The 14,461-nt window shown below is 38.1% G+C and overlaps 1 protein-coding gene and 1 pseudogene across 1 annotated transcript in view; one reads left to right on the plus strand and one right to left on the minus strand.

The window, feature by feature from the left end:
* Positions 1 to 14,461, plus strand: part of CENPC (centromere protein C) — a 167,360-nt gene that overhangs the window by 57,527 nt on the left and 95,372 nt on the right. Inside the window, exon 9 of the mRNA XM_006874819.1 lies at positions 5,870 to 6,064. Within this exon, the coding sequence (XP_006874881.1) occupies positions 5,870 to 6,064 (195 nt within the window). The remainder of the gene's footprint in view (positions 1 to 5,869; positions 6,065 to 14,461) is intronic.
* On the minus strand, positions 11,953 to 12,834 carry LOC102827102 (annotated as a pseudogene).

Consider the following 14,461-nt stretch of genomic DNA (forward strand, 5'->3'; position numbering starts at 1 on the left):
TATTATCCTATCACAGACAGTGTTATACCTCATGACTGATCTGGATATGTTCTTTTTGACTATGAATGCAACACCATTCCTCTTTAATTTGTCATTCCCTGCATAGTAAACCATGTGATTGTCAGATTCAAAATGGCCAATACCAGTCCATTTTAGCTCACTAATACCTAAGATATTGATTAATTAAGAAATTAAAAAGAAAAGGCTTTGGAGAGTAGAGGTGAAGGTAAAGATAGGGATGCGTTCCATTTCATTTCTGACAACTTCCAATTTTCCCACATTCATACTTCGTACATTCCATGTTCCAATTTTCAATGGATGTTTACAGCTGTTTGTGTCCCATCTGAATTACTACTCTAGGATGCAAATTAAATTCAACCCAAAGAAAAAGGGTATATAGGGTAGAGTTTAAGAAACTACTAAACACGATCCTCCAATTTGTATTTGTCTTGGAGTCTGGTTACTGTTACTTTCTAGACATTCTTGTAGAAAGTACTCATAGAGTATTACCAGCCAGGGATGGTCACCTGAACTTCAGTGTTCAGAGTTTCTATTGTTGTATGTTGTTTAGTCGGTTCCAACTCATCGGCACTCTGTGTAGTGTTTTCAAGACCAGCTGGTGAGTTTGAACTGTCGACCTTGCAGTTAGTAGTCCTGTGCTTATCCTACAGTGCTATACCAGGGCTTCATTATATAATCTCGAGTCCTGGTATGGCTCTGTAGGATAAGCACTGAATGTCTAGGCACAAGGTTGACAGTTCAAACCTACCACCTATGCCTTGGAAACTTTATACAGGTTTGCTGTGTGTTGAGTTGGAACCTACTTGATTGTATTTAACAAAAACATTATGTAGGCTATTGATTAATAGCTCAATTGGTTGAGCTCATTCTCCAGGTCAACCATGACCCAAAACTCCCAATATGACATCACATTGCTGACATTTCTGGTGTGACCAGCTGTCACCCCAAACAAGACACCTATCAGACACAACATTCCAAGGACTTGGATTACCTCCCAATGGTGAAGGCTTTCTCAGAGCAAAATGTTCATGTTTGTCTCAGTGTCTACATTTAGTGTAACACTTAAATGGCAGATATAGCAACTGATTCATTCTATAAAGTGATTGCATATACTTTTTCATATTTTGTAATAATTTAATTACTTGTTTTCCCCTTTCATTTACTGCTTTTTCTATCTTGAGCCTTGTTGCGGCATTAGCCACTCCTTAGAAACTGTATACAGGGTCGCTATGGGTTGGAACCGGCTTGATGGCACTTAATAGCATAAACAGAGTCCTGGTGTGGCACTGTGGGTTAATGTGCCAGACTGCAAAGCCGTTTGAACTGCAAGGTCGGTGGTTCAAACTCACCAGCTTTTCCTCGGAAACCCTGTGCTGGGTCGCTATGGGTCGGAATCGACTTGATGGCATTAACAACAACAAATGAATAAAAAAAGTAGAAATTAAAAAGAAAAGGCTTTGGAGAGTAGAGGTGAAGGTAAAGATAGAGAAAGCAAGTAAAGTGATGCTCACTGGTGAGGGTTCTTGAACTTCATAAATATTTCCTTAAACTACTTTTTAAAAGAGGAATAATGCTTTATAATTCAGCTGAAAAATGATTTCGAAGCCTGATTTCTTTCCATAAAGTGTTAGAGCAAAATAATGATATTATCAGACGTATTGTTTGAAGTTTTTCTGTGTACCAATTCAGTTTTTCTGTATTTCTTCATTAAAAAGAAAGGAGAAATAAATAGAAAGTCACCAGATCAAAGTATCAGGAATCTGTTACTGAGACTGCAGCTAGCCTAAATGGAACTTTTGTGTGAACTAGAAAACAACTTCTCTGCAAGCATGAATTTTAAAAGGAGTCCTTTAAGACAGGTGCAGCTACTGGGATACATAGCTTGGTAAGCCATCTCATAGGCTTCTCAGCTGGCCACCAAGGAAGGCTGTTGTTGTTAAGTGCTGTCGACCCTCAGTGACCCTGTGTAGGGTTTCTGAGGAGCAGCTGGTGAGCTTGAACCACCGACCTTGTGGATCAAACCAACTTTGCAGTCTAGAGCATTAACCAATAGCATCAATGTAGTCCTACCAATATGGAAGAGAAATGAAGTTCTAGGAGTTCAGTTGTGACAAGCCTAAACAGTAATTATTCCAGGTTGTAGCTGGAAGACTAAAGGCTCCAGGAGAGAAGTATCTAGGGAGCAAAAATGGAACTAATGTGTTTAAGGAGCCCTGGTGTGGCACTACAGAATAATCCTTGGTCTCCGAGTCTCAAGGTCAGCAGTTCAAACCCACCAGCTGCTCCTTGGAAACCCTATACAGGTCTCTGTGAGTCTGAACTGACTTGATGGCACATAACAACAACAACAGTGTATTTAAAAGGATAGAAAGCATTCTAGTGAAACCTGTGAGAGCCGAAACTTGGAGTGCTTTATTTTTCCAGGTCTTGCTAGTTTTCCACCTTTGACAGAGTGAATTCTTAACCACTTTTCTATTTACTTTTTAGTGGAAAACATTTGAGTTTTCCTTCTTTGACAGGTTTCAGCCTTACGCTGGTTCCAGGGTTTACAAGTATTACTGTATTGAAAGACGTGTAGCAGATAGAATAGCATGTGGTGAAACTTTTTACAAAGTACAAACAGCATCAAACAAATGAAATTTAAAATGAGCAAAAAATAAAAGGATTTTAAAAAGAAGAGGTGTGACTTAACAGTATAAGTTTAATTATAATATGTTTATAATAAATAGTAAACAGTTTAATTATAAAAAAAACCACAAAGCTATATTTCAGGTTTGTTGTTAAGTGCTGTCGAGATGTTCCAACTCATAGCAACCTGTATAGGGTTTCTAAGGAGTGGCTGGTGAGCTTGAACTGTCAATCTTGCACTACAAACCAACCTTGCAGTCTAACGCATTAACCCGTAGCGCCACACCAGGACTCCATATTTCAGGTAGTGGGTAGAAAGAGGTTTAATCCCTATTCATCATGCTGGGAAGTCAATAGCTAATGGAGAAAATAATGAAGCAAGAAATGACTATATATTAATTATTTAGAAACATGTAGACGGATGCCAGGGGAAGTAACTGAAATAGTTGAGGATCTGCCTTAGGGAAGTAAGGTTTGGAGAGTTTTTACTTTGATGAAAACTAAAAATTAATTTTGAAACTGGTTTTCAAGCCTAGATATGAAAAGATTATATCTGCATGCCTGTTATACATACATTTCAGTGTATGATGTCCTTTTGTGGCACACTGTAGAATAAGCACTGGACCATAAGGTCAGTTTGAATTGCAAGGTTGGGAGTTCAAATCCACCAGACATTCCTTAGAAACCCTATACAGAGTCTCTTATGAGTCAGAATCAACTTTAATCAACAATCATCACTTCTCATGGCAACCACATTGAAAACTCTCTATCCTTGTAGTGTTGTTGCTGTTGTTATGAAATGTTCAATCGGTTCTAACTCATAACAACCCTGTATAGTGTTTCTGAGGCTGTGAATCTGCCTACAGAAAGCCTCATCTTTCTACTGCAGCACCCCTGATGGGCTTGAACTGTCAACCTTGTTCTTAAAATGTTGTTAAGTGCCTTCAAGTTGGTTCGTGACTCGGAGCTGCTTATCAATGACAACAACAGTGTTTTATACACCTGCATGTATATTTGAATTCCCTTAAGGATCTTGTTGAATGCTGTCTCAGATATATCAGGTCTATGGTGGGACCTGAGATTTTGTACATAAATTGCAAACATTCTCCTAGGTGTTGCTTATACTATCAAAAGTAGACTCATGCTAGGTAGTGATTTTGCCATTTTATTAGTCAAATACTGACTTTAATCTCAGTTCATTGTTGTGCTGTGGCTTAATGTGCTGAACTACAAGGTTGGTTTGAACTGCAAGGTTAGCTGTTCAAGCTCACTAGCTGTTCCTTGGAAACTCTATACAGGGTAGCTATGAGTCGGAACTGGCATGACACCACTTAGCACAACAACAGTATACCAAACAGTGTTAATGTTGGTCATATAGATAACAAAAATGACTTAAATACAGATTTCAATCTAATTAAGAACTAGCTAATTTCATCAGAATCCCTATAAGAAGGTCACTATGAGTCAGAATGGACAACAACATATTCCTAATAATGTGGCATTCTGGCTCTCCTCCCTATTTCTCTGTTTGACATCTTTTTGTGTCTTCTTTATTAACTGGTTTTTGTTTTATCACCTACATATTTTGATGATTTCTTCTACATTCCCCAAACTTTAATAGTTTTTCCTTTACATTTCCATTTCAGGGAAATTATTCCTTTGTTAGTAATACCATTTTTGTGAGAGTTATTTCCCCGAATTCACCTTCTTTAGTGAAAGCGCTAAGTATTCTCAAACTCTATGATTTCTCCTTTGTTTACCGTTTTTTTTATTTTTGGTCTATATAGTGTGGTGCTGTAAAGGAGCTCTGGTAGCGTAGTGGTTACGAATCGGGCTGTGAGCCGCAAGGTCAGCAGTTCGAAACTACCAGCTGTTCCACAGGAGAAAGATGAGGCTTTCTGCTCCCGTGAAGATTTACAGCCTCAGAAACCCTGTACAGGGTCGCTATGAGTCGGAACCGACTCCACGACACATAACAACAACAACAACAACAACATAGTGTGGTGCTGTAGTATAAGCAGTCGAAGGTTCTTTTGAGCCACAAGATCTGTGGTTCAAACTCACCAGCCACTCCTAGGAAACACTATATAGAGTCGCTGTGGGTCAGAATTGATTTGACAGTACTTAACAAAAGCAACATGTAGTTTAATAATCATGTAATTTTGTAAAGTATCTATTATTGGTGTTAAGTGCCATAGATTGGTTTAGATTCATAGTGACCCTGTATAGGGTTTCTGAGGAGTGGTTGGTAAGTTTGAATTGCTGGTCTTGTGGTTTGCAGCCCAGTGCTAATACTACAGCATCAAACCAAAAGTCTGTTTTAAACATAGTTCTATAAGAATCCATTGTTTAACCCATTTTGATATTCTTTGTCCCCTTTTTATTGTAATGTATATTGTAATACCCTATTTCTTCTTGGTTGCCAGTCATTAGAATAAGATTAGAATTTGTCTATATTGTATCAGTTTTGTTCTTATTAGTAGAATTAATGTTGCTACTAAACTTTTCCATTAGCTCTTTATTCCTTGCCATATCCATTGTTTTCTTCTGTTTTTATATTCCCTAAGTTTCTGTTCACAGAAGCAATAGTTTTTCTTCATGTAATTTTAAGTCTCCTTGTCCCCAAATTAGGTTGACAGAAATCATTAGTCACCTCAAAATTATTATTTCAAAACAGAAAACAGTAAATACCTTATTCTTAATTGTGATATTAGTAAGTGAAAACAATGAACCTTGTCTTTTATTTTTACTATTTATTATTATTAGCAGTTGTCAGGTTGATTTTGGTGCTAATTTTTTTGCTTAGGAGTAAATGATAGGCAATGTGAAAAGTTTGCACTTAATTGACAGAAAGTTAAAGATTTTATTGAGAATGTGCAACTTTAAAACTAGAGGTGAAATAAAAACCTACATCATAAGTTTAAGATGTTCAATTATTGCTTGTTGTTGTTGTTGTTGAGTGCCGTCGAGTCGGTTCCGACCCATAGCGACCCTGTACAGGGTTTCCGAGGGTGTAAATCTTTACGGGAGTAGAAAGCCTTATCTTTCTCCCGCGGAGCGGCTGGTAGTTTCGAACCGCTGACTTTAAGGTTCGCAGCCCGATTCGTAACCACTACGCTACCAGAGCTCCTCAATTATTGCTTAGAGTTTTTTTTTTTTAACCTTTGAAAATACTGGTTCAGTAGATTGTGAATTATTTTTGTCGTCTTCTTTATTTTAGGGCAAAAAAAAGGTAAAGCCCATGTTCCTAATAAAGAAAGTCAGAAAAAAGTAAAAGAAAAATTTATGAACAAGTGTATTTCAAGTGGACCCCAGAAGAAGAAAGTTGTTTCTGAAGAAGTGACTGTGACTATCACAAAAAGTCGAAGAATTTCCAGGCGACCTTCTAACTGGTGGGAGGTAACATCAGAGCAAAGTAAGTATTTTAATTTAAATCATGGTTATGGGAGCTTTCAAGAAATTATTCTCTAAGAATAAATCGAATACAATATTTGCGTTTGATTTATGCCACCATTCTCCAGGGAAAATCTCATGAGGACAAAGTTAAATTGAATCATCAATAGGAGTATTAAATCACTTAATTAGAAAGATATTCTTTGTGACACTGTCATGTACAGTATTCCAGGTGTGGAGACAAAATGTAAACTTCATTGTCATCAAGTTCATTTTGACTCATAGTGAGCCTGTGTAGGATTTCCCAGACTATAAATCTTGAGCATAAATGGAGCATACAGCCTCATTTTTCTTCCAAGGTGCTGCTGGTAGATTTGAACTGTTGACCTTGCAGTTAGGAGACTAACATGTTGCCCACAGTACCACTAGGGCTTATGGGGATACCTAAAAAAAAAAACAGTCTGTGGAAAAACACAATTTAAAAGCAATGTCTCTGCTGTTAAGTTTATATTTTAGTGCTGGAATACAAACAATGTAGATATATAATGTCATGAAGTTATATGTAATAAAAATGAAGCCGATAAAGGCATAGAAAAGGGAAGGAGATGAGAGAAGTAAGGGTGGGTAGGAGGATAGAGTAGGATATTATGTTTATTAAAGGTGGCACTATGATCTTTCAGAATACATACAAGATTAAAGTAAGAAAGGGAGCCTTAAAAATAATTTGGAGTGGAGCATTCTAAACTAAAGGAATACTATCAGTGGAACGTTGCAGCCAGAAACCTGATTGGAATGGATTCAAGATAAAGTGTGAAAAGCTATGAGGAAATAATAGATGTGGGGGTCAAGCATAGACATTTTAAAAAGAATATGAACATGATGGTACATTGTGCTTATCTGATCATTAAAATGACTTTTTATTAAAACATTTTGCTGCATTTTAGGTGAAAGTTTACACAACAAATTAGTTTCCGATTGAACAGTTCATACATACACAGATTGTTTTCATGACATTGGTCGTTGTCCCTGCAGTGTGTCAGAACGCTTTCCATTTTCACTCAACCTTCCTAGTTCCCATCCCTCCATTTTCTCATCTTTGCTTTTGGGAAACTGTTGCCTGTTTGGTCTCATGGAGTTACGTCCTCCAAGAAGCACATTCATCATGGATGTTATTATTTATTTTAGAGATCAATCTATGAAAGGTAACTTTGAGTGGAAGCATCAGTTCTAGGTTAAAAGGGTGTTAGTCTCAGGGGTTTCACCAGGTTCTATTAGTCCAATAAGTTTGGTCCTTTTGTGTGTGAATTTGAGCTTTGTTCTACATTTTTCTTGTGTCCTGGTGTACTGCTATAAGGTAAGCACTTGACCACAAAGTTGGTGTGAACTGCTGCAAGGTCAGAGGTTCAAACTCACCAGCCATTCCTTGGAAACCCTATTCAGGATCTCTATGAGTCAGAATGGACTTGATGGCACATAACAACAACAATCATGATCATTAAAGTGAGGATAAAAGCAGCTTCACAGTCCTTATGGGGCGTGTGATGCGGTGTACAATACAAGGGTTAGTCCCAGAGCTAGAACAGTTAAAGGAAGAAAGGCAAAGTATATGAGGACAGATGGACGTAGGTTGATAGATTTGATGGTGAGAAGATGAAGATTTACTGTTCTGATAGCTTCTGTTTTTTTCAGTGAAATAATAAGCAAGCCCGTATTTTTCAGTGAATAATAAGGTCACATAAAAGTTAAGTGGGAGATCCCTTTAGGAGAGATGGGGGGAGGGGGCGGAGTTTGAGAAACCATCATCTCGAGGTTCAGCTGCAACCGCCAAAGTTGGGGCGGGTTAGGGGTATCCTGGTCTTTGGCTTCTTCGACTGGCTCTTGTTTCAACAGTGAACATGTCTTGGCCTGAAAAGAAATAGGAAGGTCATTGATTATTCACAGTTTCAGGAATCTGATGATGCTGATGAAGATTATGGAAGAGATTTGGGTCCTCCAGCTAAGAAAATGCGATCATCTCCTTGATAAGCTAAAAATAAGAGGTGGTCTGGAAATAATTCACAGGAAGACAGTGAGGACTCGGAAGAAAAAGATGTGAAGACAAGAAGGATGACACTTACTCAGCAGATGATAGTGAAGATGAAAAAGAAGATCGTAAAAATGCATGCCAGCAATGACAGGCAGCTTCTAAAGCAGCTTCTAAGCAGAGAGAAATACTTACGGAAGATGTGGGCAGTGAGGAAGAACAAGAAGAGGAGGACAAGGCACTAGTCCAAGAAAAAGATTCTGGCAGTGATGAAGACTTCCTAATGGAAGACGATGATAGCAGTGACTATGGCAGTTCAAAAAAGAAAAACAAAAAGATGGTTAAGAAATCCAAACTTGAGCGAAAAGAAAAGAAAATGCCTAAACCCAGGCCAAAGGCAACAGTGATGCCAAGTCAAGTGAAAGGCAAAGGGAAAGTGGCTCATCTCACAGCCTCAAAGGCATCAAAGGAAAAGACTCCTTCCCCCAAAGAAGAGAAATCCCTCCAGAAAATAAAACATCTGCCAGCCCTTTACCAAAAAAATCTGGGGATGAAGTGTCTGAAGATGAAACCCAGTCTGGGGATGATTAAAAGTGATGATGGTTTGGGGAGAGATTTTTATTAACAAAGAAAGAGGAGACCCTCCTTAAGATAGAACATGGTTTGGCTATGGCTTGAAAGATGGGCTTTGAATGCTTGTTTCCATTTGTTGAAGATAACATTTTCTCTGGCTCTCTCTCTCTCTCTCTTTTTTTTTTTTTTTTTTTTTAAAGAAAACCATTGTATGTGTAAGTTACTTTTTGGATGCTGTTGTCTCTTTGCCATCCACTCCCCACCCCACCCCCAGTCTCCAATGAAAGCCATGCCAAATGAATCACCAGATTGACCGCTCCATCTCTTTATTTTAATGGAAGGCATACTACAGTGGTAAAGCAGTAAGATTTAAGATGAACACTATAAAAATTTTGCTTTTTGCTAAATAGTAAAACTTGAACAGTAATCAGAAAGTGCAGAAAGCTTTTAATTAAAAATGTTTGCTCCTTTCCCTGCCTGTACTTTAAAAAAAAAAAAAAATCAATTGTCCTCTGATACGAGCTTTTATAACCTATGTACATGAGCTTCGATGTCTTTTTATTTCATGAACTTAAACTTCCGCTGAGAGAGGCAGGTAGGAGATTAAGACTAATTCTGAGTTGTTATGTAAAGTATTCATATTTTTATTTTGGGGGAGGGTATGGAGAACAGGATTGCCAGGCCTTGTTGGCGGGGGCGGGGGGGGTAAGTTTTCTTTTTTATTCATCACTTGTTATTTCCTAGATGAGAGCCAGTGATCCTTTATCCTGCTTCAGTCTTTAAGAAGCTTACATTTAAAAAAAGGGGGAAAAAAAAAAGGCAGGGGCCACCAAAACTGAAATCACTCTTGGTTTCAGATCTCATTCTGTAATGGTTTGTTCATGTTTTTAAAATATATGTCTGTCTGTTCTGTTTCTTGGATAAACTTTTCCAAATATATTTCCCTTCTCACTCCTACCCTGGGGTGGGCGTGGGGAGATTAAAAAAAACCTAGAATTTAAATTGCAAGATCAATCTATATATCACAGTGAATTTCTTCTCAAATTGCCTTCAAAAAGTTTGTGGAGAAGTTCCATTTTATTTTAATTTCATTCTTCCACAAACGTTTGAAGAAGACCCCTCTTATTGGTTGAGTCCAGTGCATCACCTTGAAGTCTTTGGTTACAATTTAAAGTAAGATTAATTTGCATATTTGTGTGTTTTTTACAGACATTTCTGATCTGTTCAGAATAAGGAAGGGTTGGCTTTAAACAAGAACAGGATTGTGCCAGGCAAGGCAGTTTTGACAGAGGGAAAGAGGGGTAAGAGAGGTGAAAGTATGCATTCAAGTGGTTAGAATGATTATCATGGAATCTAAACTAGTAAGGAAGGAACTGAGACAGGAGTTTATTTTACAAAGTTGATACAGTCAATGGATTGAAAATGCTGGGGGATTAAGGAGTAGAGAGGGAAATCTTGAGGTAAGTAAGCTGGGTTTCAGATAGCAGAATGCTTGAAACTGTGAATTTGAAAGTGCATAGTGTCGTAATTGATCTCAGACACAACTATGGGAGGGAGAAGTTGTGGATGGGATAAAGGGTAAGGGTATTAGAAATTCAACTGTTCAAATAATTAAAAATGAGGACAGATTAGTTCTAGAAAGAATTGCTACAATGAAATCTTCAGTGAATGAAGTAAATGACCAATATATAATATATAGAGCTGGAGAGTTTTTAAAAAGATATATACATCTAGGTACTACCCACAGAAATAATAATATAGTTGGTTTCAGGCAGAGCCCAGACATTGTTTAAATTTTCAGTTTGTTTGCTTTTTAAAACAATTAAATTACCTCAAATCAGTATAGCCAAGGTTGAGACTCACTAATGTAGTGGAAAGCTTTGGAAGGGTCAGGAAAGGATTAGAGATATTTCTACATGCGTATTTGAATATGCTGTAAATATATCCATAAATATAGGAGAGCATACAGAGGGACAAAGTTATGAAAACTTCTTAGACATAACCAAATTACCTTGAGGAGAGAATGAACTACTGGACCCAGAGGCTCAGAACCATAGTCTTGGGAGGAAACCAAGGTCAGCTGGCATAACATACTCCATAAAGACAACGTTTTATATTTTACATTGGTTAAGTAGTGACTGGGGTCTTAAAAGCTCATAAGTGGCTTGGAGCTGAACTCATCCCTGTGACTCAACTTTCAGCCAAATTATAGGCTTGTAAGATGAACAGTAACACCAGGGAAGTATGCACTCATTAGAGCAATCAACCATACAAGATTAAAAGGGAAGCATTTGTCCAAGGATAAAGCTCAGAATTCAAGAAGGGACAGAAAAGAAGAACAAATGGAAACTAACCACAGGGAGGTTTTGGGAAAAGTGATATTACATTGTAGGGATTGCAATCAATGTCACAAAGCATTATGTATGAGCTGTTGATTAGAAAACCCGTGAGTTTCCACCTAGATCTCTGTTAAAAGTTAAAAACAAAACAAAACAAAACAGTTTGTATTTCTAACAAATTCTCAGGGACTGCTATGTTACTTTGAGAAAGCAGTCTACAGTTAAGCCTTGAACAATGCAATGATTAAGGCCATTGACCGCCTGCACTGTCAAACATCTGAATATAAATTTTGACTCCCCAACATAAACATGTCCATAAACATTGACTAACACATATTTTATATGTACTATATACTCCACTCACAAAAAAGCTGCATTTTTAATACATTTTGCAAAAAGTGCAAGGTTTTCACACCTGCTAGTGTAACTGTGGTGATAGCTTCACAAGTTTCCTTATCAGTGGTCTTGTGTCTTGAAATGGGCCATTGCTGCTGCAGACCTCAATCTAAGGTACGTATCAAGTGATCCAACGTTTTCTTTCTTTTTTTTTTTTCTTGTTACAAACAATTGATTTGAATTTATTTGAATAGTTGAGCTTTCATAAATTTTACATGATTCACAGCTCATCAAAATTCCCTGTATCCCCAACCAAGGGTAAGGTTCCATCTAGCTGTTCCATCTCTGGACAATCATTTGTTATTAATATAATTGCATACAGAATGTGTTATTCCAGTGACAAAGCAGCAGATTACAGCTCTACTTAGTTCACCTCTATTTAGACCAATAATCACAGGATTTCATATCAGTAATGTGTTAGAGCTTCAAAAATAGGAAATCACCAATCTTCATCACGTTGGCCTCCTGGCCTGTCCAGGACAGAATAACATTGTAGGGGCGTTTGTCACGGATAGACACATCAGGCTCTCACAGGGCCTGAACTGGAGTCACAACTGCTTGTTCCAAATGATGTCGCTGTTAACTTGAAGCCTTGGGTTTATTTTGTTTGGCAAACCACTCATCACTTTGATCTGCTGCCATTGCCGCATCCAATAGTTGTTTCCTTCTGAATCCATCTTGGAAAGTTCTCGAAATGCTTCATCCCCCACAAAGCAAATTTCATGCCCATCAGGGTCGGCCAGAATGACCACTTGTACTGTTGCTTTCCCTGGGGTATCTAAACACACCAGAGGAGTCAGAATTTTCTGGTTCTCTCTTTTCATCAAGTCTTCTATGTCTGGCAGCTATTTCTTGGGGCATGAAATGGCAATTCTTCCAAAAGCTGTGGCATGATCAATTGTACCCTTGATACCCTTTAGCTCCAGCTTACATTGGTTGTCAGCATAGCCCAGCAAAGTCATTTGCTTCTGTTCATCTTTTTCATTGATTTTCATTCCCAGTAGATTAGTAGTTCAAGGACTTCTGAAGATCAGACACTGCTAGAGTAACTTTTAAAACACAACCTGACTGAGGTAGATTGCAATTCTGCGAATAGAATTTATATCCTCTTGGGGCCTCAGTATAAAAAAAAACTTCTCTGAGTGGCCACTCCACGTTCATGGCATTGCTGACAGCCTGGCTAGAGGCAAGTGTGATGCCCGTGAAGTCATTGCCAAGTTTGTAGTCTCCGATGTCATAATTGTAAATCAGTTCTGCAACAAAGTGATCATCCTCAGGTCTAGATCCCACCATTGTTTTACTCCATTTCCCATCATAAGGCCCATTACAGGCAGTTTCGCAGCCTTCTTCAAATTCCTCATGCCGCAGAATCTTCATCCCAAGGACACTGAGGTAGAAATGTGCCATCTGGAAGTGGCTTCCCACTTTGAATATGAAATGCAGAGCTCGCCGAGCAACCATGACTCCCATTGCCACGGGTTCCGTCATACGTTCCAACATTGTCTTTTAACATGACTTTTTTCTGCTTCTAGGGAACACTTCCAGCATTAGTGGCACTTTGTATAGGTTCCATGGTGTTAATCAAGGTTTATGGTATTGTACTGAACTCGAAAAATGCGCTAGAACTTGAAAGATCACTTTTCACAGTAATACACAGTTTACTGGAGAGACGAACTGCTCATACAGAGCTGATTGCTGTCACATGTATTTTTAAAAAATCTATAAGTGGACCTGTGCAGTTCAAACCTGTGTTGTTCAGGGGTCAACTGTAGTTTATAATGTAAGCTAGTTTTGTGTGTTTGGGCTATAGTTGTTGAATTGTGACTATGGAAATAAGCAAACTTTAGAAAGAATTTAATGTTGAAAGGATTTGGTCTTAATTCTGAAACTATGACTAATCAATGAAAGCAGGATTATAATGATCCAATTTATGGTTTTCAAAGATAATTCTTGAATCCGTGTGAAAAAATGGGTTGAAGAACATAAAGGCTCATGCAAGGGTGATTTTATAGTTAAGAGTTTGTAGTTAAGTAGGCCAGATAAGAAATGATAGGGGCCTGTGATAATAATGGGATTAGTAGAGGCACTGTGGGTGGAGGCACTGTGGGGTAATGTTGGGCTGCTTGTAGCAAAGTCGGCGAAGTCAGCTCCTTTGTAGGAGAATGATGAAGTTGTCAGTACCTGTAAAGATTTACAGTTTCTGAAATCCTATATAGGGTTACGATGAATCGGAATCAACTCAATGGCAATGGTTTATTCATTTTTGTTTTTTTTGCAAATGACGATGATTTTTTATTTAGGCATCTGGGTAGATGGTTGTACTTTTCTTTAGGAAGAGCAGGTTTGGGGCACACTGATAGGTGTAACAACTGATTGTTGTCAGTTGTTGGCCATCAAGTTAATTCTGACCTTAATATGTAACAGAATGAAATATTGCCTAGTCCTGTGCCATCTCTATGATGGCTTGAATCCATTTTTTTTGGCCACTGTATCATTGCAACTCTCAGAGTCCCTGTCTTGCCTTTGCTGACCCTTTTCTAATGATTGCTTTTTCCCTGATACTGAATCAAAGGTAAATGAGCCCATGAATAGACAGTGATTAAAGACATAGGCCCCTCAGAGAAAGTAAGTAGAATGAGAAGCTAAAGCGGAAACTTCAGAAACACCAGGATCTTAAGATTAGCAAGAGAGAGTGGGAAGAGCCAAAGAGAGGGTGGTTTTGTAACTTTATGATAAATTTAGAGTCTAAACTGGATCTGCTCCTGTAAGGCTTTACAGCCTTGGAAACCTTATACTAGACCATTGTGAGTTGGAACTCACTTGATAGCACCTAACAACAGTCTGTAGCTATAAATTGAAGTGCTGCATAGTTTAAGAATATAAATACAAATTTACCCTATAATCTTATAAATTAGTGTTCATTTGTGCATATATGTATTGTTATTGTTAAGTGTCATGGAGTCAGCTCCAACTCAGAGTGACCCTATATAATGTTTCCGAGGAATGGGTGGTGAGCTTGAAGCACCATCCTTGTAGTTCATACCAATATTGCTTATCCTACAGCACCATTGTTGTTGTTGTTGTTGTT

This window comes from Chrysochloris asiatica, unplaced genomic scaffold (genome assembly GCF_000296735.1).
Source record: "Chrysochloris asiatica unplaced genomic scaffold, ChrAsi1.0 scaffold00303, whole genome shotgun sequence".
Taxonomy (NCBI): domain Eukaryota; kingdom Metazoa; phylum Chordata; class Mammalia; order Afrosoricida; family Chrysochloridae; genus Chrysochloris; species Chrysochloris asiatica.